Source organism: Trachemys scripta, chromosome 5, assembly GCF_013100865.1.
Source record: "Trachemys scripta elegans isolate TJP31775 chromosome 5, CAS_Tse_1.0, whole genome shotgun sequence".
NCBI classification, from domain to species: Eukaryota; Metazoa; Chordata; order Testudines; family Emydidae; genus Trachemys; species Trachemys scripta.
The window spans coordinates 83192888-83218799 of record NC_048302.1 but is presented as its reverse complement, the minus strand read 5'-3'; the positions used below and the strand labels follow the sequence as shown (position 1 = coordinate 83218799).

General features: G+C 38.6%; 1 protein-coding gene across 13 annotated transcripts in view; it reads left to right on the top strand.

Moving 5' to 3' along the window:
* The first annotated feature begins 1447 nt into the window (after positions 1-1447).
* PCM1 (pericentriolar material 1) overlaps positions 1448-25912 on the top strand; it is an 84657-nt gene continuing 60192 nt past the window's right edge. For 8 of the 13 annotated variants that reach the window (XM_034772870.1, XM_034772877.1, XM_034772875.1 and 5 more), the window contains exons 1-9: positions 1499-1655; positions 9172-9285; positions 9975-10220; positions 11525-11797; positions 12463-12633; positions 12823-12939; positions 16979-17156; positions 22168-22277; positions 23112-23328. In XM_034772870.1, the coding sequence (XP_034628761.1) occupies positions 9190-9285; positions 9975-10220; positions 11525-11797; positions 12463-12633; positions 12823-12939; positions 16979-17156; positions 22168-22277; positions 23112-23328 (1408 nt within the window). In that variant the 5' untranslated portion in view covers positions 1499-1655; positions 9172-9189. The other 5 variants (XM_034772878.1, XM_034772876.1, XM_034772867.1 and 2 more) reach the window with 4 other exon arrangements.

Below are 25912 nucleotides of genomic sequence, written 5' to 3'. Positions count from 1 at the left end.
TTTTTATTGGTGACCCCTTTCACACAGCAAGCCTCTGAGTGTGACCCCCCCTTAAAAAAGGAAAAACACATTTTTTAACAATATTTAATTCTATTATAAATACTGGAGGTGAAATGGGATTTGGGGGTATGTATGCTGACAACTCATGTCCCCCCACATAATAACCGTGCGACCCCCTGAGGGGTCACAACCCCCAGTTTGAGAACCCCTGAGCTAGATCAATATGCAGTATGAGTTGTTGAAAGCCTGCATTATCACACAGGTGTAATTCATAAAGTCAGGTGGTAAAATAGCTGAAAATGGTTGAGAATTTAAAAACTCGCTGGTAACAAATTGCAAAGCCCAGTGATGATTGAACTTGCTCATATTCTAACCAAAATTAGCTATCATACTTGTTGCTGTATCTGTCACTTCACACAGACTTGAGACACATTCTAGGCTTCAGTGATACATGTAGAAAGTGACAATCAGGGAAGATTTGTTTTGATTTGTGTGAGTGGTGAATAATGATGTGTGCAAGGGTGAGGGAATGTGAGTTTGGGGCAACTGCATGGGCTGGTTGTATTGTTTTGAAGAATTGTGGCAGTTAGGCCCTGTAATCCGCTATGTGTGCAGTCTCCTCCCAGACAACCCATGGGACTGTTGTATGCATAAACATTAGCTGATGAAGTGGGCATTCACCCATGAAAGCTTATGCTCCAATACTTCTGTTAGTCTTAAAGGTGCCACAGGACCCTCTGTTGATTTTTACAGATTCAGACTAACACGGCTACCCCTCTGTTACTAAACATTAGCCGTTGAGTAAGGGTGGGGTGATTAGTTGAGTTACATCAGAGATCACAGTGGTATCAGACTCTTGGCATGGGATAAATACATATCTTACATTTGATCTTAGCTCTACTATAGCTGTGCATTGCACCAGTGTAATTCATCAAGTCAAAATGGCTGAGAACTTAAAAACTGGATGATAAGAGACTCTGAATCCCCAGTGGTGATTGAACCAGTGACATGCTGAACAAAAAGTGCTCTCAACCCTGCTTGTGATGTGATGGGAACACCTGACTCAGCAGACACTCCTGGCTTTCGAGTGACAACAAAAAAATTCTTGACCCTTATTAGAGCACTGTAACCAAAGACTACTCTTCCCAGCATGCATTGCGATCGGAGAGTGTCTGTCTGTCTATCTCTCCCCACGCACCCATAGTCGTCCTCAAGACAACTGAAACTACCAATCCCACCATGGGCTGCTCCTAAGTGGTTGGAACCCGCTTGGTCACGCATGGCATGCCGGGATTTGTAGTTTTGGTTATTCTTGAGGCACTGGCTCGATTCAGCTGTCCCAAGATTTCCGCCAGGAATCCAGTGAGCGGAACAGCGTGAAAAAAGCGCGCGGTTCCAGCCTTCAGTCACGTGCCCTTACGCTGCCGCGGCGGGGGGGGTGAGGAAGCGCGAAAGAGCATCTCCGGAGCAGGTTACTAAGTAACGGTGTGTATCCGTCCGCCCCGCCTCCGCGTACAGGGGAGGACCAAAATGGCGGCGAAGGTGGCCGTTGAGGCTTGCGTGTGAGGGTCTCTGTTCCCCCCCCATTTCCCAACCAACCGGGCCCGGTCGGTGCCGCAGGGCGTGAGGCCCACGGCAGCGGAGCAGCTGCCAAGGTAACACCCCTGCCCCGCCAAGGTCTGGGAGCCCGAGTCCGGCGGGGAGCGCCCCTGGGTGAGGGCCCCGATCTCGGTTATCCGGGGCTTCTCCCAAGGCGGGATCCTTCCCCAGGGGAGCCCCCCCCCCTTATTCCAGCGGCGCCGCGGCCGCATTGTTCCCTTCTCCCCGCATGGCCTTTTCCCTGTCGCTCCCCGCGGGGAGCCCGCCTCTCGCTGCCTGGCTCGCGGCCTCTGAGGCGCCGCGGAAGGGAGAGCTGGGGCGGGCCTGTGTGGAGCCCTTGGTCTTCACAGCCCACTCGGCCGGGCCCTCGTCGGTGGGGGAGAGCAGCGTAGCACTCGCCTTGCCCGGCCAGTATCGTGGCAGATAAAGCGGCTGCTGACCGCTCGCCCTCTCCCGGAGCGGAGGGGGCCGCCGGTTCTGTGCAGCGGTTCCTCACCCCAACGTGCCCGGCCAGCTGCGCCGGTCGCTCCCGCCGCCTGGAGGTGGTGTTGGGGGAGGGTATGTTGATCGTTTCTCCAAGGAGACGCTGCGCGTTCACGGGCAACGGCCGCCCGACGCTTCCCTGCCAGCGGTCCTTGGCGCGGAGCCCGCCCGCCGGGTTTGCCGCTGGGACGGAGCGGGTCCGCCCTACTAACCGCCTCCCCACCTTGCAGGGTGACCCACTCGGCTCCTCCATCCCCGCTGCAACTTTCCTGCGCTGGGGTCTCGGAGCGGCTGAAGGGCAGGTAGGTCCTGGGTGCCGTTGCCTGGGCCTAGAATAGCGGTTATAATGAAAACGGACTTCAGCTGGGGCCCTTCCTGTGCCTGGCCGCTCGGTATCGAGCGTGTCAGCACCACCCCCACTGACAGGGAACAAAGGGTAGGACTAAATGGTAAATTCTCAGAATGGAGAGGGGTAACTAGTGGTATTCTCCAAGGGTCTGTCCTAGGACCAATCCTATTCAACTTATTCATAAATGATCTGGAGAAAGGGGTAAACAGTGAGGTGGCAAAGTTTGCAGCTGATACTAAGGTGCTCAAGATAGTTAAGACCAGAGCAGACTGTGAAGAACTTCAAAAAGATCTCACAAAACTAAGTGATTGGGCAACAAAATGGCAAAATGAAATTTAATGCGGATAAATGTAAAGTAATTCACATTTGGAAAAAATAACCCAACTATACATAAAATATGATGGGGGCTAATTTAGCTACAACAAATCAGGAAAAAGATCGTGGATAGTTCTCTGAAGATGTCCACGTAGTGTGCAGAGGCGGTCAAAAAAGCAAACAGGATGTTAGGAATCATTAAAAAGGGGATGAAAATATATATTACTGCCCTTATATAAATCGATGTTACGCCCACATCTTGAATACTGCATACAGATGTGGTGGTCTCATCTCAAAAAAGATATACTGGCACTAGAAATGGGTCAGAGAAGGGCAACTAAAATGATTAGGGGTTTGGAACAGGTCCCATATGAGGAGAGATTAAAGAGGCTTGGAAAAGAGGAGACTAAGGGGGGAATAGGATAGAGGTATATAAAATCATGAGTGATGTGGAGAAAGTAGATAAGGAAAAGTTATTTACTTATTTCTATAATACAAGAACTAGGGGCCACCAAATGAAATTAATGGGCAGCAGGTTTAAAACAAATAAAAGGAAGTTCTTCTTCACACAGCACACAGCCAACTTGTGGAACTCCTTGCCTGAGGAGGTTGTGAAGGCTAGGACTATAACAGCATTTAACAGAGAACTGGGTAAATTCATGGTGGTTAAGTCCATTAATTGCTATTAGCCAGGATGGGTAAGGAATGGTGTCCCTAGCCTCTGTTTGTCAGAGGGTGGAGATGGATTGCAGGAGAGAGATCACTTGATCATTACCTGTTAGGTTCACTCCCTCTGGGGCACCTGGCATTGGCCACTGTCGGTAGACAGGATACTGGGCTAGAGGGACCTTTGGTCTGACCCAGTACGGCTGTTCTTATGACATCTCACCGTTCAAGTAGCATTCCTGCTGCAGTGTTTTTGTTCACAGTTGTTTGTGATACATGTGAGGCTATGACTGTCAACTGAAAGAGATTAGAGAACTATTTCTCTGGGTTTTTGTTTGTTTATATCGTGGGTTGGCAACACTGCTTTAGACAGTTTAATGTATAGCCAGCTTTCTCAGTTGCCTGGATCTCCCAATAACAATAGACTATGATGGCAAAACTGGAGATTAGAAGGGAACTTCATGAAGTGTCTGTGGTACCTGAAATTACTTTTAATTTATCTTTTTTAAGTGGCTAGATTTTAAATTCATGTTGTCCCTTTAAAATCTCTAGTTTTCAGAACTTCTGAGTTGAAGATTTGTGCAGAATATTTGATTCCCCCCCCCCCCTTCAAATTATAAATGTTGACCATTTTGAGCTTTTACAGCTCAAATGGATACTTTAAAATTTGACAAGAGACTGTTTCAGAACTTTACCCAGTCACAGTTGAGGTTATAAGGTGTGCATAAAATAAAATAAAAGGCCTAAAATAAAAGGTTACATCTTGGCATTGGTTTGCTCTAGTGCCAAATGTTAACCGGACTTGTAGCTTTACACAATTTGATCATTGCCAATGTATCTAATAGGATCAGCAGTTTTGATATTGGATTGTCGTATATCTATACAATACAAAATTGATGGTATGGATCATTAGTGCAGATTCTGGTAAAATGAGGAGTTGGTATGTTGGCTTTCTGTGACTATTTGATGATAAAAATGAATGATCATTCTCAACCTGAAATTTTTTGGATTTTTTTTTTTAAATTAGCTTAACAAACCATTTTTCTGATAGACTATCCACTAACTGGAATGGTCTGATTTTTTTTCTTTTTCTTTTTCTTTTAAAACCTTTACTGGGTAAGAATTATTTTCTTCTTTGTTGTTAGTGCTTGTAAGGGGCTCTTCCTCCAGGGAGATACTGACCAATGGGAAATGGTGAAACTGACCGTATGCAAAGTGTCACCGAAAACCCAGAGAAAATAAACATAAAAGATGTTAGTTTGGCTAACTGTTCAGTTATACTAGTATTGGATATTGTGACGGTTGTAGGTATGAATTTTTCAGACAAATGTGGTTTCATTAAAGTCCCTTGTAATAAAAAAAATTAATTCGTGGAGATTAATGACTCTATGCTGAAGGATAGCAGGTTCACATAGGATATTAACAGTACCTTGTAAGATTTCCTTTTGTTGAGGATAGATTGGTGGAAACACAAAGGGAGAATAACAGGTCAGCAAAACTTTCATAAGCAAATCTCTCCTGCAAATAGTTGCTAAGAAGTAAAGTGAAAGAAAATAACACACCAAGTGAAAGGCCAAGAAAAGCTGAACTTAATTTCCCATGCATGAAATGTTATTGAATTGACTATTCGAAAAGAGCTGCATGTGGTCTTAATTAAAACAAACTGATCAGAAAAAAGAAGTTGGAAGAATTGTATAGCTCTTCAAGCTCATCTTAGTGAAAAAAATCTTATCTCAAAATAACCACTAATTGGCATCAGTTTCTAAGAATTTATGTAAGTGAGTCCAATAGGGATGCGGGTTTATTAGAAAATGTTTTAAAAACAAATGTAGGAAATCATCAGAATATGATAAGCTGCCTGAACCATGATTCAGCAAGGTGCCTAAGCATATAAGTAGTCCAGTTGATTTAGTGAATGCTATAAACCAGGATTAAAAGTCCCAATGCCACTAAAATATTGGTAAATAGGAGAGAAGAGTTACTTAAGATTTCAGAAGTTTGCACAGGTGTAACTGAACTGATCTTGGCCTATGTGCAGTCATAGAAGTCTTACTTAAGTGGAAATACTCAATCCTTACATTTTTATACTACATAAAAACTCCTGTATCTGATCTGCATCTGACTTCTGGTAGATGCTAAGATCAATATTGCCCATTGTTTTTTACACTGGAAAAAATTGACTGTGATGTAATCTTATACTAAACTTAGACAACTTGTATAACGTCAGAAGGGAAGAATATACTTAACTAGTTTGATTGTAAACCAGATGGTTTTTAATCTTGCCAAGATGAACTCATTATGGCCAGTGACATAGGTCAGGATAAAATGGTTGCTACGCTGTCAAGTCTTGCATATATTCACAGTGGATTTGCCCTTAATTGCACATTGTAGCTAAAACTTACTCTGTGTTTGCACTTGGTGTTGATAGAGCGTATTGATTTGAAATGAGGTCTCTTGAAAACAATCTTTAATACATTTTTTGATGACATACTGTTTTCCTCCTCACTTGTATGCCATTGGTGGTGACATCTGTTTATAGCACCAGGTGCAATGCCCTCTCTAGAGACATAAGTTTAGGTGATTATACTTTTGCATGGCAAAGTCTTTACTTTTCCCATCAAAGTCACTGTTTAGTCCTTTTTTTAGCATCCTTTCCTCCTTCCAATTCTTGAAATACCCTTGCAGGAAAGTCCATCAGAGGAGTAGTATGTCTCTGCTGCTCCTGCTCAGACTTCTTTCATGTGGTGCCAGCAACAGTGTTTTAGAGTTGTTAAATGTGAATTGTGTACATTTTAGGTGTGTGCTCACCTTGATTTATCGGAGCTGTCATTAGTTGATCTTGTCAGGTCTCTCATATACTGTGAAACAATCCTTGCAGAGCCCAGAACCAAAAGCTACTGTGTTACCTCTCTGCCTCAGCAAGACACCTTTGGTGGATCTGTTAGCTCTTTGCTACCCCCCGGCTGTTCACCTTATCAGCAAACTTCTTAAGACTCTGCCAATCTTGACATTCAGTGAACCCTAGTTCCCGAGCTGCCCAGGGGCTTCTCTCTGCAGTATCCATCCGCAGTCACTGGACAGTCACCAGAATTACCAAGTCTGCTTCCTTCAAAGAGACATGAAAGCCTGTTAGTTTATCTGAGGCCCACAATTTAATACACAGGACTGAGATGATTTTATGGTAAAAACTAAAAATAAGTTTATTAATAGAGGACAGAGATTTAAGTGATCTTAAGCAAGGATAGTAGAACTACAACTGATTACAACTAAAAAAAAAAGATAAGCTGCTTTCTAGTGTCTAAAACAGGCAAATTCTCACATATTACAGTCAGTTCTCTGGGTCCTCACCCATGTGTCTGGGGGACTCACGTTTCACAAATTTAAAGAGAGCTGGCCTCTTTGTCCCTTAAGTGATAGATAACCGGCATGTTCTTTTGCTGCTCCTTATATTCCCCAGAGTTCATTATCTTTGCCTCAGGAGCCATGAAGAAGACCCCCTGGAATTCAGACTCTGGTCCTACTGTGTGTTTTCAAGCAAGCTGGTGCTTCTTCCTGCTGTTTGATCATTCTGTGTACCTTACATGCAATATACTTTCATTGTCTTTTGGTAGTAAAGCCTGACCACAGTGGACCGACCAATATATATTGCTTTGTTTAGGACAAACCAGTTCTACTTGGATTGTTTGGTCTAAACATATTTTAGTAATGTATTTCCAGCACACCTACATAACTTTTTACATTCTAACTGTAGATGCATCATGCAAAAATATTAATGACTAGAGTATCATCAATTTTTAGATGGTACCTTACAATATTTATCCAAAGAGTATCTTGTAACTGTGTGCTTTGGGTAGTGAGTTTGTCAGGCCTGGCAACAGTTGTTGCTAGACAGGGGCATTGAGAGGCTCAGAGTCACATATATCTCAGCTATCAAAAAGATAAAGTCAAAGATAGTTTTGTTGCAAACCTTGTAATCTGTTTAGTACTTGTTCCTTCTATGGATTTAGAAAGCTGTTTTCAAAAGTAATACATGCTTATGATATTTTAATTTTTTTGTTTTGTAAATTAACCTAGCTATGTAGTTTGTGCCTAGGCAGAGGTGAACTAGGGATTTCTTTACACATGGAAGTTGTACTGCTTTAACTATAGCAATAAAAGTGAAAGTGGTAAAACATCCTCATGTGGACACAGTTAAATGAGTATAAAAGTGTTGGTAACCAACTTATGAACACAGATGACCTCTGCACATACAGTATAGTGTGCATTATCTGTGATGTGAAAATGTGGGTTTTGGAATTAGTGGTCTGGGATGGGGATGAATGTCTGACCCACCAGTATTATATACCTTCTGGTTTTTTTGGTCTCCTATCTGAGCTACTAAGTTCTGACTAGTACCAGAAGAAATAAAATAACACCACATTGTATTGCATAAGATAGCTTCAGAACAGGGTCCTAATTTTCACCTGACAGCTTGGGCTATATTGGAAAGTGATTACTTGCAAAAGTGTGTCAATATTCCACTTCTGTAATTGAAGGTGGTTGTTTTATGAATATCAGTGTGGGTGAAAGGAACTGGTTTCCCGCTCAACCCAGTTAACGTGTGTCACAGGTACCTTGACTACAGATTTATTCTTGTATTGTGCATATTTGGTTTCACAGCACTACAGTATATGTGATTACACATGGTTTGTGATCTTTCATACCGACACTCAACAGGATAATCTAAGGATTCAGCTTTAAAAAGCTACTATATTTTCCCCTAATTTTCTTTAGCTATATGTAAGTGGGTGTTGCTTCTATCAAAACTAGTTAAACTCAGGCAGAAGTGATTTCCTTATCTATTGACAGAGTTAATTTAACTTCAGATTTGTTTCTAATGCAGACCCTTAGTTTATCTTACATTAGCAAAACTACTTCCTAGCTAAATACAAAAATATAGTGGTTCATATGTTTTTATTTTTCTATAAACAATATTTAGGATAAAACCCAGGGCATTTTCTAACTAAATGTTTGTAATTTGTGGTATAGCAAGGAAAAGGAATTCCTCTTACTGATTGTTAGCTAGTGTCCTTTTCAGTGCTCTGTTACGATATATTTTAGTATTGAATGAAGGACATTTTGCTTTGAATACATTCTTTATAGGAAACTTTTAATTCTTGGAAGACGTATTAGACTGACATCACTGTGGACCTGATGTTACTGTATTGCAGTGGTCGGCAACGTTCAGCACGCGGCTTGCCAGGATAAGCACCCTAACGGGCCGGGTCAGTTTATTTACCTGCTGACGCGGCAGGTTCGGCCGATCGCGGTCCCCACTCGCCGCGGTTCGCCGTCCCGGGGCAATGGGGGTGGCGGGAAGCGGCACGAGCCGAGGGATGTGCTGGCCGCAGCTTCCCGCCGCCCCCATTGGCCTGGGATGGCGAACCGCAGCCAGCAGGTAAATAAACTGGCTCGGCCTGCTAGGGTGCTTACCCTGGCGAGCCGCGTGCTGAACGTTGCCGACCCCTGCTGTCTTGCATTCTTTATTGTGTTTCCAGGAACTAAAATTTCTTCTTATACCTTTGTGTTCTTTATTACACAAGAGAGGAATACTAAAATATTTTTAATTTGTACTGTTCTTTTATAATAGAACAATATGAGGTTTACTTTCTAATAGCTTATTTACAACTTCTGTGAGAATGTTTAGTTATAGCACCTGTCTTGATTTTTCTCTGAATTTCTAATTTTTGCGTTTTGTATCAACTATAATTTTTTTATAGCATTTTTGACTGCATACCATGGCAACAGGAGGTGGTCCTTTTGAGGAAGGCATGAATGATCAGGACTTGCCTAGCTGGAGCAATGAGAGCTTTGATGACCGGCTGAACAATACGGTATGATTCATGTTAACTTTTTAATTGTCATGTCATACTGTAGGTGAAAATTGACATGTAGATTCTACTGCAGTGATGGATAGATATGAAACCATAAAAATTGTCAAACAAAATACTATAGGAGAAGTTAGTTGCTTACATTCTGTTCATAAAACTAAATACATGTCCAACTGAAACAAAAGTCAGCAAACTAATGTATGATACAAACATCATAGATTTGAAAGAGCCATATGCTGATATGAATGATCATCCTTAGTCAAGAGATGGCCTATCAAAACTGAGTCGCAAATCTAGCTAATGTGTAAACCATTTTGGGGGTGCGGGGGAGCTAGACTATTTGATTGAAAGCCATAAGTGGGAATTTGACCTCAAGGTTAAGCAGTATAACCAGCTGAAGACTGAGTAGAAGAAAAATGCTAGTGTAGCTTTGTTTCAAGTGAACAAATACTTCTGAAGGCTAAAAAGGTTAAGTGGACCAAACTTCCTGTCAGATTACTTATTATTCATGCTTTGGAGAAAACTATATTATCCAATGTGATTCTTAAATTATTGCTTAAATATAAGTAGGTTTTGGCATTTTTGTTTTTTCTGTAATTCTAAAATTGAGTCAAACTCCAATTCACTGAAGTAAACCATATCTTTTTTCACTAAAGAGATAATAAATATGCTTTTTTTCTGCTTTTCTGAAGGACTGGGGGGGTCAACAGAAGAAAGCAAACAGGTCTTCAGAGAAAAACAAGAAAAAATTTGGTGGGGAAGGTGAAACAAGGCTTACTAATGACATATCTCCAGAGTCCTCACCTGGAATGGGACGGCGGAAGACAAGGACTCTTCATAGTTTTCCTCACACTAGATATATGACTCAGATGTCTGTTCCAGAGCAGGCAGAATTAGAAAGGCTTAAACAAAGAATAAACTTCAGTGATCTGGATCAGGTTTGTGGATATGTATTTGCGAAAATTGTATAAATGTGAATATAAAACCACACAAACCTGCTAAACTGTCTTGGTTAATCTGACAAACTTCAAAAGGAAAGAGTTTGAAAGTCAGTGGCTCAAATAAAAAATGTGCATTGACGTCACATAGCAAATAATAGTCCAGATTCTGAACTGGAAAAAGTGTAGAAAAATACATATATTCTGGATCATGGTGTCCAGATACATAAGGGTAGGTCAGATATTTTTACTAGACAGCATACCTGAAGGTTGGCATATGGTGTCACTCTGTAATATAATAAATTGCAGTTCTCCAAATCAGTATTTCTCTATGTGTATCACATCTGTGAGAGTTAGAGGTTATTTAGTACCTGCCAATCTTGAAAGTATTTTCTTGAAGGCATTACTTCCTGAAGTAATGTAGTTTGAGACTCTAACCCTGGTTATTTCTGGATGGTGTGCCTTGTGGCAGAATGGAATGTCATGCTTTTTACTTCACTTCTGCCCTAAATTTTTGCAGAATTTAAGTTTTCAATTAAAACCGTGACCTCTAGTCTTTATGATTATAGTGATAATCTTCCAAATGTGACCCATTGCTTTGCAGTCTTCCCAAATCTGAGGACAGACAACTCTAGTATTTCTGTTGCTGCTCTTAGCTTTTCAAGGAACAGTAGAGTGGAACTGATATACTTAACATCACGGTTGCACACGGAGTTCTGAATAGCATCAGTAAACATTCCAGCCTAGTAGTGGCAGAAGAAAGCTCTGGAGCTACAGTTGGGGGAAGATAACCAATAAATGCAGTCTAGAGTAGGGTGGGAGATCATCTTTCACACAGGAAGAGGCTATAGAGAAATTCAGTATCTGATGCTATTCTTTGTTCCAGTTCAGTAGTCAGGAGGCTATGGGATAAGTACCTTCTTTCTCATGAGTTTGGAAGGGAAGATGTGGCTTCATATTATCAGGCATGAAGCTGGAGTTTAGAGCAGGGTCTAGGGACAGCAGCCTGATAGGAATTCTAGAAGTATCCCTGTCATTCCCAATAGATTGGTTGTAAGGTCAAGCTTCTGACCAGAATCTGCCTGGTGGAGATGATTTTAATCATCTTTAATATCAGCCGTCAGCTAGTAAGTTTAGTTCTCAGGCTAGCAGGTTTTGTAGTCTTGGTTTTTTCCAAGCTATGCCTAGTAATGCCACATGATGGTACCACTCTATTGTTCAATTGTGAACTAATAAAAATAGAACAATGTTTTTGAAGGAATATTTAAGTAATATGTAATTTCCTTTGGTTTGTTTTTATGTAGAGGAGCATTGGAAGTGATTCTCAAGGCAGAGCAACAGCTGCTAACAACAAGCGTCTGCTTAATGAAACCCGAAAACCATTCAACTTCCTATCACTGCAGATTAACACTAACAAAAGCAAGGATGCTGCTACAAGCCCTCAAAAAAAAGAAACTGGTGGATCATCACAATGTAAAGAGTTATTTGCATCTGCTCTAAGTAAAGACTTTTTGCAAAATTGTCAGGTGTCTGTTCAAGAAGATGGAAGAGGAGAACCTGCTATGGATAGTAGCCAGGTATTGTTCGTGACTCAGCCTATTCCTGTTGCAATCTCTTCCTCCTACAATACCAGAATTTTTAGAAAATGTCTAATTTCATTGTTGCTTTGTAGACACCCTGATGAAGCTTCCTAGAAAGTTTCATTAATTTTTAAAATTAATTCCGAATGATTATAATGAAGGTTTATATTTTGCTACTCTTAATTGTTTACAGAGTAACTTGCTTCAGAACACATGAAATGAGATTTAAAATGTACTATGTGTGGGAATGCTTATGACCACATAATGCTAGTAACTCTGCATACTGAGAGAGAAGCAGTTTATTTAATACACCACTTTTAAACCTAGAGATTGACCTGATTACCATTTTAATTGTTTTGGTAATTTCTGGGACTAGCATACAAATTGTGACATAATGTTTAGAGATATGAGCTCATTAGTGCACCTGGTATCTGAGGGAAGCAACATTCATCCTCAATCTTGGAACTTTATGCACATGCTGCATCCCTGTTGAAGTCAGTGCCAATTGTAGGATTGAGACCGTAAACTCTAGTATGTCACCTTTCATTTTATTTACATAGGTATGGTATAAGTTAAATTATCACCCTCATGTCTTGTGGATCACAAATATCAAAACTATTTATTGATTAACTTACAGAGTAATTTCAATGTCTTCTCTGCAGATTGTGAGCAGACTAGTTCAAATTCGTGACTATATTGCTAAGGCCAGCTCCATGCGGGATGATCTTGTAGAGAAAAATGAAAGATCTGCTAATGTTGAGCGCTTGTCACATCTCATAGACCATCTTAAAGAACAAGAAAAATCCTATCTGAAATTTTTGCAAAAGATGCTTGTAAGTTTCAGAACTTAAAAAATAGATATAATGTATCTCTTAAGCAATGTGAGAAAACTTTGAGTCAGTTATTGATATTTTGATGGTACCGCTGGGGGAGTTAACTTCAAGATACAGTACCTTCCATAATAATTCATTTTTACTACCCCATTTATATAGCTTTTGATTTATGCCACTAAAATATTTCAGGCTAGAGAAAATGAGGAGGAGGATGTTCGGACTATAGATTCAGCTGTGGGATCTGGTTCTGTAGCTGAGAGCACATCGCTAAACATAGATGTGCAGTCTGAGGCTTCAGATACCACGGTAAGCTGCTTTTAGTAATTAAGGTGCTAGAAATGAAGACTTGTTTTTTCTTTTCCTGACTGATACTTGATAGTATTGTTAATCTGAAATTCAGTTCAAGGAGACTTAAACCCCCCAAACTCTCAATGATGTATATTTTTAAAAAGTTTGTTTTAAAAAGCTTCTGTTGTAGCAATTTTACTTTCTGATAGCTTATGAATCTTTTAAATAATTCTAGGGGTTAAATGTGTATCTTGCCTTTTATCAATGTAGAAAGGACTAGTTTTCTAAGCTGTTTTTGGTAAGTGGCATGCTTCCAGTACTGGGGAAATTGAAGGGTAATGGAGGTGTGTAAATGGTTCACTATCATGGGTTGTTGCTGTAGGAAGCATAAGTATATCTATAGTGATACCATAAGAAGCATTGCTCTAGGATGGGGGTTCCCAACCTCTTTCGTTGGGTAGGCCACCTCTCATTAGAGTGTCTTATGACTCTGGCATTTCTACATATATATATATACGTTTCATGATTGCACAGACCATCTCCTCTCCCATTTGTGATCACATAACTCCTTTAGCAATTTCAGCAGTTGCTTACATGGAAAAGAACATTGAGCGACTTTCTAATATTTTTACTCTAATATATTGACTTTCTAATATTTTTATCTCCTTTTTAATAAAATTTAAGCATCTGTGTATATGGTGTTGTCTCTTTGTTTTCAGCCAGCATGATGTGGACCATCAGCAAAGTGCTCCACAGACTATGGGTTAGGAATGTGTGTTCTAGGAAGTTAAAAAGTAGCGTTTAAATAAAGAATATAGAGATACTTATTTACAAGTCAGAATTAAACCAGACAGTCTCTCAATCTAATTATAAAAGTCCTGCAAGATCTTCTTGTTTTTATCAGGTCTTTCAAAAAGATAACATTGTAGAGATTAAACATCAACATCTAACTTTTTTTAATGTTGTTTAAAATGTGAAAAAAATAACCAGTACCGATAGAAATATATACTGACAGAAATATATATCCATATAAAATTATTGTAAACAAAGCTTGTATCTGGTTGTTTATCTATACAGAAAGCATATTTTTTTTCATTTTTATGTGTGTGGCTTTAAGTATTTTGGAATTAGGTTTTTTATTATATAGTTATTTGAAATATTAAAAGTAGTTCTCTATAATTACATGGTACAGTGATATTTGGAATCCTGTCTTTAAGAAAATAATTTTAACAAAGGAAATTGAAAATTCAGTAGAATTAAACAAGAACAGACTTATTTGATTGAAGTAATACAATTTGCCATATATAATACGTAAGACACAAATGAATTAGGTAAGCAATTTTATTGTTTAAAAATGCATGTTAAACAGGAGTGTGTTCTAAATCTAACATACTAAACTATTTAATAAAGGAAGAATCTTTTAGTCTGAAAATTCGGCCCTGCATTGAGGACAAACTAGGGATTTCAGCTTCACAAGGACAGGTTTCAGACATTGACGTTACAAGAAGTCCAAAAGGGAAAGGTGACAGAACTGCTCTGAATGGCAGGGAAATCTGGCCTATTAGGATTGGATTACCCTCACAGGTACTCTTCAGAATATTACCTTGGCAAGTCTCCAAAATAGGGTCTGTACTTGCTGATTTTCTTTTTCTTCCTCAGTTCCTTTGTTGCTAAACAGCTTTTAAAACATCTAAGTATTTGTAATGCACAATTACTTTTTTCTCTCATTCTTTCCATACAGAAGCTTCTGGTGTTTAATGCTTTAGTCACCACTATAACAGTAGATCTGTCTTACTTACCTGTGTATGACTACATTTTCATTGAATGTCTCTTCTTCATGTTGACTTGTTTTCGGAAGCAGAGATTTTATAAAAATGAGTTTTTTACTAATTTCCTCCTCCAACCCAACATATGTTCTTTTTTGATTAGTGAGGGGTATAAATCTAACTGTATGTCCATCTGTTAATCTCACTTTTTGCAGCCACAGCTTGCCACTTCAGATTCATGACTTGATGCAATTGCACTCTTATTTCTGAGAAAGTGTTTTAAAATTGGTTTAATGTAGTGTAATTTTAGATAATTCACACTTAAAGATCTGTTAATTTTCATGCTATTAATCTGCCTGAAAGAACATAATAACAAACATCTTGTGTAGAAAAAGTGAAGTGGAAGATCAAAAACTTCTGTTGCCCAGAGAAAAAATTATGATCTGTAATAAAATCTCTACAAAGGATAAACTGTGCATGCCTGTAGCAATACCTAGTATATACCTGCAGGGAAAAACACATTAGTGGGGGTCAGTGCCTTAAAAACTGTGTTTGAGATGTGTCCTGTCCTGCTGTGATTTTTTTTTTAAAAGTATTTTTGTAATTTAATTTTTAGTGCCCCATCTTTTTTGTTTAAACTCAAATTGTTTAAATACATTATTTGAATATTTCTATACCCTTTATAGCAAATTTTGTCAAGCTTGAGTGCTAATTTTAGACACCCAACTTGGAAAAAAAATTGGTCTTTGTTTTAATGAATACAGATGCCTCTGATATGCTTGAAATGAAGCTTGTTTTGTTTATCAGTTTTGGTTTTTTTCCCTCTGCCATTGATTTGATATGTAATCTTGCACAAATCACGTAATCTTTCCATGCCTCAATTTCTCCATCTAAAATGGGGATTTACACAAGGATTATCGTTGACGTTTTTAGTGGTTTTAAGTCATTTTAAAAACTTGCACGTTCTTATTAAATTTTTGAAGACCTTTTTATTAATAATTAAATTCTGGATGTTTAAAAATAGTGGATTGAGCTGAACATGGTTTACCCTTTAAAACATTGATATTTGGAGTTTCAGACATTTCTGATGCCTAGGCTGAGAGAGAGAGTTGCTCACTCCATTCTGCGATCCACACACTCTGCTAGGGGGGCAAGAAGCAGCACCCCATCTACAAAGTTAATTTACTGTCCATTAAAGTACTTGACCTTGCCTTTTCCAATAACTTCCAAACTCTGTGGGAAGTACCTCTGTGGTAGGCCAAGTACTTTAATATATGCAAGCATATTCTTCAATGTAGGAATTTTTCGCAGTAGGCACTCGACACTAGATGGCAGGTGAATTTTTTTACTTTGGGAGTGGGAATTTCAGCTTGGCAAAAGTGTTTTTTTTTTTTTTGTTTTTTTTTTTTTTTTTAAGACTTGACAAATATTTAAAAATTCATAATACTGGTATTTTTGTAGTTCATCTTCCTACTGTGAAGATGCAGGTTCAAACTTGATGCAGAATTGTAGCCTACATATGGTTTTATGGAATGAGAAACAAATAGTTTGTTGCAAAATTGTGTAGTGAAAGATAAAGCTTTGAGGCTAGTGAATCATTTTGGACCTTGGATCTTACTAAGGCGGGGTCCAGTGGTGGTTCTTTGGGTTGGCAGTTGCGTAACAGATACTTGTGAACAGATCGTTCAGTTTCTGTTTTCACTCCACACTGGACTGTTAAGCCAGTATAGGAAATGAAGAGGATCAGGTCCATATTTTTAAAAAGTGTTTACTGCAGAGACTCTTTTAAAACAAGTTCAACACCAGACAGAAGTTTTTGATTTTGCTGTTTTAATTCAGTATCTTGAATTGCATTTTATACCTATCAGGGATTGAGGGGAGGAGTACTCTTATGGCTTTGTGGTTATATGCTTTTTGTGTTAATGAATTTATAAACCTAGTGTAGTTAAAGGCAGAAATGTGCAAGTTTTTAATTTTGTAATCTGCTCGTGGAGGGTGCGGAGTTGGCAGGCCTGGAGACAAAATAATTGTACTTATCCACAAGGTATTGTGCAGCATGGTGTTGGCAGTACAAACTTTTCCCTAAAATGACTCAAACTTGGTCTGGAAGAACTAGCTTTAAGTATGAGGAGACGATAGTTAAGTCTTCACCTCGTTAAACTAAACTGTTAGTCTTGAGGTGTTTCATTGAGCTGTGAAGGTTCAGCTTACATTAAGATGTCATCGTATTACTAATGCGGTATTATCATAGCTGTGGAATTTATTTGATAGCATCTTTTCTTATCTTCCAGGCCAGAGACCCCCAGCAGAAGGCTAAAGAGGAGCTAGAGAATTTGAAGAAGCAACATGACTTGTTAACACGGATGTTACAACAACAGGAACAGCTGAAAGCACTTCAGGGAAGACAAGCTGCTCTTCTTGCTCTGCAGCATAAAGCAGAGCAGGCAATTGCTGTTATGGATGATTCTGGTATGTGGAAGGACAAGAGTATGTAATGATAAATTGATGTATTGATTAAACCTGAAACTCTGAATTTAAAAAAATTTATATTGAAAGTATAAATGTACTACACAATTTAAAAAAATGTTCTGGATATATTCTTAAGCTTGTACATTCTGTATCTTATATAAAATACTTGTAATATTTGGAATTTTACTGCAGGACTTCCATTTGGTGGAAGAACTTAGTTTAAATATTTTTTATATGTTGTTGGGTAACAAGGCTACAAACTTAAAACTAGGGCTGTCGATTAATCACAGTGAACTCAGGCAATTAACTCAAATTAATTGCAATTAAAAAAATTAATCGCAGTTAATCACCGTTTGAAATCACACTGTTAAACAATAGAATACCAATTGAATTTTATTAAATATTTTGGATGGTTTTTCTACATTTTCATATCAGTTGTATTCTGTGTTGTAATTGAAATCCAGGTGTATTGTTTTTTATTACAAATATTTGCAAAGTAAAAATGATAAAAAGAAATAGTATTTTTCAATTCACCTCATACAAGTACTGTAGTGCAATCTTTGTCCTAAAAGTGCAACTTACAAATGTAGATATTTTTTTTTTTTTTTTGGTTACATAACTGCACTCAAACAAAACCATGTAAAACTTCAGAGCCTACAAGTCCACTCAGTCCTCCTACTTGTTCAGCCAATCGCTAAGACAAACAAAATTGTTTACATTTACAGAGGATAATGCTGCCCTCTTCTTATTTAAAATGTCACCTGAAAGTGAGAACAGGTGTTTGCATGGCACTTTTGTAGCTGGCATTGCAAGGTATTTACATGCCAGTTATGGTAAACATATGCCCCTTCATGCTTCGGCTGCCATTCCAGAGGACATGCTTCCATGCTGAGGACGCTCGTTTTAAAAAAAAAAATTATGGGTTAATTAAATTTGTGACTGAATTCCTTGGGGCAGAATTGTATGTGCCCTACTCTGTTTTACCCCCATTCTGCTGTATATTTCATGTTATAGCCATCTCGGATGATTACCCAGCACATGTTGTTCATTTTAAGAACTGTTTCACTGCAGATTTCACAAAACACAAAGAAGGTACCAATGTGAGATTTCTAAAGATAGCTACATCACTTGACCCAAGGTTTAAGAATCTGAAGTGCCTTCCAAAATCTGAGAGGGCCGAGATGTGGAGCATGGTTTTAGAAGTCTTAAAAGAACAACACTCTGATGCAGAAATTACAGAACTCAAACCACCAAAAAAGAAAATCAACCTTTTGCTGGTGGCATCTGACTCAGATAATGAAAGTAAACATGCAGTTGTTGGCACTGCGTTGGATTGTTACTGAGCAGAACCCGTCATCAGCCTGGATGCATGTCCCCTGGAATGTGGTTGAAGCATGAAGGGACGTGTGAATCTTTTAGCACATCTGGCATGTAAATATCTTGTGACGCTGGCTACAACAGTGCCATGAAAACTCCTGTTCTCACTTTCAGGTGATGTAAACTAGAAGGGGGCAGCATTATTTCCTGCAAATGTAAACAAACTTGTTTGTCTGAGCGATTGGCTGAACAAGAAGTAGGACGGAGTGGACTTGCAGGCTCTAAAATTTTACATTTTTTTTTTTTTTTTACATGCAGTTTTTTAACATAATTCTACATTTGTAAGTTCAACTTTTATGATAGAGATTGAACTACAGTACACCTCTACCCCGATATAACGCTAGCTTCGGGAACCAAAAAAATCTAACCGCGATATAGGTGAAACCGCGTTATATTGAACTTGCTTTGATCCACCAGAGTGCGCAGCCGCTCCCCCTCCCCGGAGCGCTGCTTTACTGTGTTATATCCGAATTTGTGTTAGATCGGCTCACGTTATATCAGGGTACAGGTGTACTTGTATAAGGTGAATTGAAAATTACTATTTCTTTTCTTTTTTATATTGCAAATACTTGTAATCAAAAATAAATATAAGGTGAGTACTGTACACTTTGTATTCTGTTGTAATTGAAATCAATATATTTGAAAATGTAGAAAACATCCAAAAATTTAAATAAATGGTATTCTATTATTTTTTAACAATTTTTAATTTAATTTTTTTAATTGCTGGACAGCCCTACTTAAAACCATAAGTTCCTTCCTGGTACTTAGAGATGAGCCACCAAAGTTTACTTTTAAAAACTCAGAAATGTATTTTTAAAGCTTTCTTGAGTAAGGAAGAACAAAACAGTTATAGTTTAAATTTGATTACTATATCTTAAGCAAATATAAAAGTAGATTTCAGATTCTTTAGAATCTGAATTGTAGACTTGCCTCCAACTGTTTAAACACATCACAACCACTATAAAGATAAGTTAAGTATTGTTCCATTATAAACCTGTACTTTAACACTTCCTTAACATTGTCAAAATCTTTGGGGTTGAAACGTCTCACATTTGGTCTCTGCCCAAAGATACATTCTTTTGGAAAGTAATAACAGAAATTATTTGAGATCAGCGTTAAACAGCCTCGAATGATAAATTATTTGGAAGTTAGATGGTGATGGTCTCAGATCTGCTTACCATCCCCACAGAATATGTACCATACATGTTGTTTTTTCAAAGCTTGTTTAGCAAATTCCTAATTGGGAGAAAATCATTTTAAAATTGTTTGACTTCAAATTTCCCTTCGCCTAACTTCTGCCTTGTCGTCCTTAGAAATGGAGTGCATTGCTTGTCGGACATGTAACATCACACGTAACAATAGCACCAACAAACTGACCAGCAAAATTGTAGCCTAGTGCTCTGCCTCTAGTAATTGATCTCTTCCTGTGTCCTGTCCTAACAAGCCAGCTTTGAGGTGGGATAGAAGGACCATACATGATGATTTTGCTATGAGATTGAATGATGCTCCAGGTAGCTAGTAGAACATAAGAACGGCCATACTGGGTCCATCTAGCCCAGTATCCTGTCTTCCGAAAGTGGCCAGTGCCGGGTCAGAGGGAATGAACAGGACAGGCAATCATCAAGTGATCCATCTCCTGTCACCCATTCCCAGGGACACGCAGAGCATGGTGTTGCATCCCTACCCATCCTGGCTAATAGCCATTGATGGACCCATCCTCTGTGAACTTACCTAATTCTTTTTTGAATCCTGTTATAGCTTTGGTCTTCACAACATCCCCTGGCAAAGAGTTGCACAGGTTGACTGTGTGTTGTGTGAAGTAGTACTTCCTTTTTTGTTTTAAACCTGCTGCCTATTATTTTCATTGGGTGACCCATACTTCTTATGCTTTGTGAAGGAGTAAATAACATTTCCTTAATCACTTTATCTACATCATTCATGATTATATGGACTTCTATCATATCCTCCCTTAGTCATTTCTTTTCCAAGTGGAAAGTCCAGCCTTTTTAATCTCTCCTCATAGGAAAGTTGTTCCATATCCTCAATCATTTTTTGTTGTCCTCCGTACCTTTTCTAATTCTTATATATAGAGATAATAAGACAGAAAATATCATGCCACTATATAAATCCATGTTATGCCCACACGTTGAATGCTGGTTGCAGTTCCGGTTGCCCAATCTCAAATATAGGGCATACCATGGTTCTGGGGAAGGCATTTCTTCCTGAATCAGCTTCTGGGCACCTTCAGCTCTGCCTTATGGTGTCTCTTGCCCTAAGCAAACTTCCCAGTACTAGTAGAAATCTGAAGTCCCATACTCTTCTCTCTCCTACAGAAATAACAATTCTTCATAGGAAGAGGAGGTGGTAGACAGGGGAGAGGCTTACTTAAGTTATCCTTAAGGAGAGGCTTATTCTCTGTTCCCTGGTGCTACTCTTATTTGTGTCACATTTGTCCTGGTGATACTTAAAGCAGCATCCCACTAACCCTTGTGTTGAAAAAGGTAGAAGAAGCAGGGACAGGGAAAAGGAAAAAAAAAATGATGTAAAATTAAATGTAACATTTTAAAAATAAACCCAGTTAAGGGTTTATTAAACAAACTATTAATGTGAAGTTAAAAATAGGCCAGACACCCACACTCTGGTATGGCTAAAATTGGTGGATATTTAAGGTCCTGGTTTGTTTTGACAAGTGATTGTTTTTAAAATAGTGTTGTAGAGTTCTACATTTCTCTTGATTTGCATATCAAATATGTTTTCACAAGTAAAAATGTGCCTTTTTTCCTAATTGCCAGCCCTGCAAATCAGATTTGAATGTCAGACTGAGGTATTTCCTTCTAGCATACCATGGTCAGTAAAGGTTCTGGAGGCCAAATTATATGCTGCCTTTACACCCATATAATCCATTGTCTTTGACTGTAACTGACTGGAACATAGAGTTCTGTTGATAAATAAATGAGAAGTACACTGTCCAGCTCATTCTTCTTAGCAGTGTTTGGTTCTACAGGGCCATACAGTTTTTAGATAAAACAAAAAACACAACAAAAACTGAACTTAACTGATTTTTGTGGGAACAATAAAAAACAAACCAAAACCAGAAAAGGAACAGATCTGCTGAACAATGTAAATGTATGCTTTTGCATAGTCTGTTTTCACAGTGAAACTGTACATTGACTGAGGCTATGTCTACACTACGGACCTTATAGTGGCACAGCTGTGCTGCGGTAAGGTCTCCTGTGTAGCTGCTCTTTGCTGGCAGGAGAAAGCTCTCCTGCCTGCATAATTGAACCATCCCCAACAAGCACCCTTAGCTATGTTGGCAGGAGAGTCTCTCCTGCTGACATAGTGCTGTCCACATCAAATGATGAATTCTTTCTGGGGTTGGGAAGGTGTCATCTGAAAAAACAAAACAAACAAAAATCTGTTTGTCTAAGGATTACTTCAGACGTTTCAGATTAGTTTAAATTTCTATAATGTGCGCACAGGATTTGGTTAGTGCAGTTGACAAATAAAGTAAATTTGTCTAACCAGTGCTGTATGTTAGTAGCTATGGTATTTACTTATTTTGAAATCTTAAAAACCATTTTCTTAAATTAACCTTTTTAGTTTAATGTTTTGGACTTACTGTTTTCTGTAGTTGTAACAGAGACCACAGGTAGCATTTCAGGAGTAAGTCTTACATCTGAACTAAATGAAGAATTAAATGACCTAATCCAGCGTTTTCACAATCAGCTTCATGAATCTCAGGTAATTTTTTTTTTAATACCGTGTTGCTGTGTGTATTTTAGTTCATTTTCCCTATAAGGGTCTTAAAAATACTTGAATAAATAGTCAGAATAGCTTTGCAATAAACCTTAGTTTTCAGTATACTTTCTCACACAGTGAGAGTGATTGCTGTTTTGATAACATTTTCTTAAGTCTTTATGGCAATAAAATGCAGTTAAAAGAGCTTGTTTCTTAGATCTTGTTGCTGTGATGCACAAAAGTTAAGCTTTTTGTATTGCTACCTCTTAAATACCTGTGTAAATTTTGCCTGTACTTGTCTGACTTGCTGAGTATGCTTTGTTCTAATTACATTTTCAGTAATATGCCCTGTAGGTTACTTGCACAACTCATAACAAGAAATGCATGTAGGGCTACATGTTTAAAATACAATATTCAGTTTAAAAAATCCTCTGACAAATTTGACATTTATTATATGTAAACATTAACTGGATTTGATTGTAAATTTTTTTTGTTTTTATTCCAATTGATGCTTTCTATGTTGTTTTACTTTCGATAGAAGTGGTTATTCGTTGACTGATACAAGCTTAGTGTCAGTTTATACATGGTTCTTGGAAGCCAAGAGCAACAGTTTCACATCACAATCAGTACTAGTTACTATGCAGTTGGAATTATATAAGAGCTAACTATTGTTTAGTTTGAGAGTTGGTTTTCTGTTATGGAGTCTCGGCACTAGCCTTGAGCTCAAATTAAATGAGGTATTTTTTTACTTTTTTTCTGGAATTGGGAAAGGTAACTAGCAAATTACTATGGCATTTTCACAGTACTGCTACTAAAATGAACTTTATTTATTTTTAGACTCAACCTGTGCCAGATAATCGAAGGCAAGCAGAAAGTCTTTCACTTACTAGAGAGATTTCACAAAGTAGAAATTCTTCTATGTCACAGCACTTATCTGATGAGAAAGCGCAACTTTTTAGCAAGATGAGAATGTTGCAAGGTAAAAAACAAAAAATGGACAAGTTGTTAGGAGAACTTCACACACTTCGTGACCAGCATCTGAACAACTCCTCCTGTAAGTAAATGTATGCAGAATGCATTTGTTTAATGTAGTTTATAGTCCTGCAACTAATGACTCAGTATTATCACTGATCTTAGTACATGAAAGTATTGTTTGCAGTATTGTAGCTGTGTTGGTCCCAGGACGCGACAGAGAAAGGTGAGGAAGGTAATACTTTTTATTGGACCAACTTCTGTTGGTGAAATGGACTAGCTTTCAAGCTTCATAGAGCTCTTCCTGCAACATGTGTGAATTTTTTGTACTTAACAATCTGTCCCACCTTGTATTTAGCTTAGACACTCTGGTTACCTTCTCCAGACCTGAGGAAAAGCTCTCTGAAGCTCGAAAGCATGTCCCTTCCACCAACAGGAGTTGGTTAAATAAGAGATTCCTTCACCCGTTGTGTCTTTCTCCTGGAAGTATTGTCATTTGTGTAGCTTTCAGTAATAACACATTTTAATGGAACGTTTCCTTTTTAATGTAGTGATTTAAATACAGAACTAGGAGTGTTTTTTCTGTGGTAATAATCTTTTGCTTTATAGTATTTGAAAGTCCACCAAACTGATTTAGTGAAGAATCTGACCATAGAACTTTACCTTTGTAACTGTGGAAATACCCAATGTTACAGGCAAAAAGTGCATTTTAATGTGTTTTTTTTTTTTTTCAGTAACTTCCCCCATTGTCTTGAAAATAATGAAATTTAATTACTTTCTTATGTTAAAATGATTCATTGAACCTTAGTGATAAGTTGCTCCCTCTGCTGATAGCATTTTTTATGGCTAAGTTCCTGAAATGTTTGGGAAGGTTTACACTAACTGAGATCTGTAAAGTTAACCTTTCTGCTTTAGAATGGCTAAGACTTAAATGGACACAGAGTTAAATAGTTTCAGTGCTATGCTGTGCCCTGAATTCCTGGCCAATATTTGTGGTGTTAAAAATCATTTTCCTATCTTTTAAATATTTGTCTTCTCTTACTGAAAGGCCAAAACAAACAGCAGAAACTGAATATATAGGGGCAAACAATGAAATTTACTGTATACACACTTCTGTCAAATGCATAAAGTAAATTAAAAACAAGATTTATCCCCTCTAATGTTTGTCATTTTGTGTTTGTAATAAAAGGTAAAATTTCTTTAGAAATTTTATTTTCAGTTCTTTTTTCCTTTTAATATAACTGTTTTTTAAATTGGCATACTTTACAGGGAATGTTTGTTGTTCTGATCTACACACTTGGTATTTAGTTCCTTTTGTACAACAGATGGAAACTTTAGTTGTACTCACTGACTACTTTTCTCTCTAAGACAAGTTTGCCAGCTTGTGCTTCTCACACCCTCTGTGACTAGCTGTTTAAATGTTTCTGAGGGGCTTGGTTTCTGTCCATGTGGCAGTCTTGTCTTCCTCATTGTCCGGGAAATAAAATTCTGGCTTCTAGTTTTCTTTGAGACACAGGTGTTAAAATCTTTGGTAAGGGCCCAGAGGTTTCAGAAACATTATTCAGGGCTTCTGTTTCAAGGTTGGGTGATTCAGCAACAGAGTTTTAAATGTGACTTTGAAGATGTAAAGGTGCCTAGGTCGAGGATCCTGCCCCAGCCAAGTTTTCTGGCAAGGTTTTCTGCTTTAATTGTGGGAGAGACTAATTCACTCCTGAATAGAAGATCGCACAGGAGTGCTTTTGAAGAACTGAAACTTTAAAAAAAACAGTGCAGATGCAGTGTCCTGTTGCCATCCTCTTGGAGAAAGGTGCCTCCTGTTCCTTCTTATATTGATTGGTTAGTGTCATTCTTAATGTAGGGGACATGTGATAAGTCCGTTGTCTTGCCCATGGTGTAATACAGAATTTCCTGTTACTTCATAGTACGATCTTCCTTAAATCAACCTGTATAGCAGTTGTGCCCCCTCTTTCCCCCCTACCTATTTAAGTTCTCCCAGGCATTTCAAAAGCCTGTCCCTTCCATTTGTGCAACCCCTCTCCTCCAGGAGGGCAGTCATCGACAGTCCCAAGTGACTCCAGGCCCCCATTACCACTTGTCTTCTGCATATTGCTCCTCATCCCCTGCCAGGAGAATTGTGGAGGCAGGTGACTCAGTGTGAGTTGCTTCTGCGTCATCTCAATTTGAGGACACTTTGCAGTTTCATGACCTGGTAGACCACATGGCATTCACATTGAACTTTTACCACCTTTGACCGTGGAGGAAAATTCCCCTCCAGTCATGTTCTTGGGTTTGCCTCTAGGAATAGAATATAATTTCCGATGCTGGATACTCTCCTATAGCCTGCTAGTACTGTTTGGATGCCCCCCACCCCTCCTTCCTGTCCACCTATTTCTGAAAAAACCCAAAACAGATAAATTGTGTGAGATAACCCCGGAGGTGGTTGTTTTTTTTTTTTTTTTTTCCTCCCCCATTCACTCTGTCCCTAATTCACTGGTGATGGCTGCTGCCAGTAATAGGCTTAGGTCTGGTCAGGCCCATCGACTACTGCTGACTGAAAGGGAAAAGATCAATGTTCTTGGGAAACGTTTCCCTCCCCCCCTTCTTCCTCTTCTCTTGGTTATTAATGTGGCTAATTACCAGGAGGTCCTGACCTGTTGCCAATTCCA